Source organism: Acanthisitta chloris, unplaced genomic scaffold (assembly GCF_000695815.1).
Source record: "Acanthisitta chloris isolate BGI_N310 unplaced genomic scaffold, ASM69581v1 scaffold18192, whole genome shotgun sequence".
NCBI lineage: Eukaryota > Metazoa > Chordata > Aves > Passeriformes > Acanthisittidae > Acanthisitta > Acanthisitta chloris.
Window position 1 is genome coordinate 1 of NW_008662370.1, and position 2,202 is coordinate 2,202.

General features: G+C 50.8%; 1 protein-coding gene across 1 annotated transcript in view; it reads left to right on the top strand.

The window, feature by feature from the left end:
* Nucleotides 1-2,040: 2,040 nt before the first annotated feature.
* The window catches only part of LOC103798325 (olfactory receptor 14J1-like), a gene marked incomplete at its 3' end in the record, with an annotated part of 809 nt that continues 647 nt past the window's right edge, over nt 2,041-2,202 (top strand). Inside the window, 1 exon segment of the mRNA XM_009070578.1 lies at nt 2,041-2,200. Coding sequence (XP_009068826.1) covers nt 2,041-2,200 — 160 coding nt within the window.

Genomic DNA, 2,202 nt, shown 5'->3' on the forward strand with positions numbered 1-2,202 from the left:
CTGGGGAAGGGTCTAGAAAACAGGTCTGATAAGGAGCAGCTGAGTTAGCTTTAGGGTTATTTAGCTGGAGAAGAGGAGGCTCAGGGAGGACCTCATTGCTCTCTAGTACTCCATGAAAGAGGCTTTAGGGAGGTAGGGGTTGATTTCTTCTGCCATGTCTCAAGTGAAAGGATGAAAGGAAATGGCCTGAAGACCTGACCATGGCTGGCTCAGATTAGAAGGTTTCAAGATTAGAAGTTTTAAAAAAATATTCCCTAAGTGTTTGATGATTGTGTGATTCTGTGACCTGTCACCATTGCCTCCAAGTTTGTGCTCTAACAATCTCCTGGTGATATTTTCTCAGTCGTGACCCTCAGTGGGACCCATTAGCACTACAAGCAACTTTACAGTTTGAACCTGACTTTGGCTTCTCCAGAGGTTTCTTCAACATCCCTCAGGGCCTGATGTTGATGGACTCAGCCCCAAACCCCCCCAGAGGGCCATTCTCTGCTGAGCTGGGCACAGGCTGCTGGCACAGAGGCAGCTCCTGGCAAGTGGCAGCACTGCAGAGAGACAGCTCTGCCCAGGAGCAGAGAGACAGCTCTGCCCAGGAGCAGCTCCTCTGCACAGCACAGCAGGCTCAGGCACTGCCTGCAGGCACCGAGGGCACAGGAGAGAGGCAGAGGGAGGTTAAAGGCAGCCTGGGGTGGGAAGGCACTGGGAGCTGCCTGGAGGAGAAATCTTCACAGTCCTTAACACAGAAGTCTGGGGCCATAGGGCAATGCAGGTGCAGTTCCTGGAGTGATCTTAACTGACACATGCCACGACTACAAGATCTTGTAAGTACAAATTTCAGACTGTCTCTAGTGCAGAGGGGAAGGACATGCTCAGAGCTTCAGCTCTGGCCCAGATATTGCCAACAAAGCAATTTTCATAAATATAACAAAATATCCTGAGATTTTGCTTTAAATTTTCTACTCTTGGGGAATGGGAGGGATAAGTGATAGGGGAATTATTCATTTTGACAAGTCCATGAGACGCCTGAACTATAATCCTGAATGTTCAGTAGGTCTGCAGGAATTTCCTATAGCACTTTCAACTACTCCTCTACCTATGGACAGCACGACTATCACCTCTGCTGGTCCTACCAGGGTTAGTCTGACCTGTCCTTTTCCACTTGCAGACAGAACGTGCCCCCAGGCAGTGCCCTGCTGACTGGCAGGTGTCAGTAGGGATGGGTGAGTGCACAGAGGCTGAATGAGGTCTGGGAGTGCAGACACGGAAAGACACGCAGAAGGAAAAACCTCCTGGACAAAATTCTCCAGGCAGGGGATAGATTAGATCAGAGAATAAGAGCAGAAAAAAAATTCAAATCTGTTGTGACAATGAAGATAGAGAAATCTCTACAGGATCCCCTCCAATGCAATCTCCTCTGGTGGATTATGCTGGATCTGTCTGGTCTCAGTAGTACCTGGTGTATTTAAGGATAACAAGGGAGTGTGATCATCCTCCACCTCAAACAGGTGAAACCAAGAGACACTGGGAATGAGGCAGACGACAGAGCAGCTCCCCCCACACTGCCCTCAACCACAGGCAATCCTCCTGCCTCACAGGACTCACTCTGCTCCCCTGAGGGCAGCAGAAATGCTGAGAGCTTCTGAGAGCCAAGAATAGTCACAGGGGAAGATAAGAGGGGCTTAAACTGCCTTTGCCATTCCTGTTCTTCAGTACTGGGAGTGCAGATGCTGACAGGTCCCTCTGTCCTAGCAGAGGTTTCACAGGACCAAGGTGAACACCAGAACAGGTGCCACAGCCCTCCACACCCACTCCTGCAGAGTGGGGCTGAGCTAGAAAACCCATGGACACACATCCTGCTCCTCATGTCACACTGAGCCAGCAGCAACCAGGGATCCAGCCTGGAGCTGAAGGAAGGTCTCCCAGAAGAAAAGAAAGGCTGTGCGTGACATGGGACGGACATTGGGAAATGGCTTTGATTTTGGTTGCAGATAACTCCTCTAACATTTCACTGTTGATTTCTCCATGACAGTACCCAATGCCCAGATGTCCAATAGCAGCTCCATCTCCCACTTCCTCCTCCTGGCATTGGCAGACACACGGGAGCTGCAGCTCCTGCACTTCTGCCTCTTCCTGGGCATCTCCCTGGCTGCTCTCCTGGGCAACAGCCTCATCATCACTGCCATAGCCTGCGACCACCACCTGCAC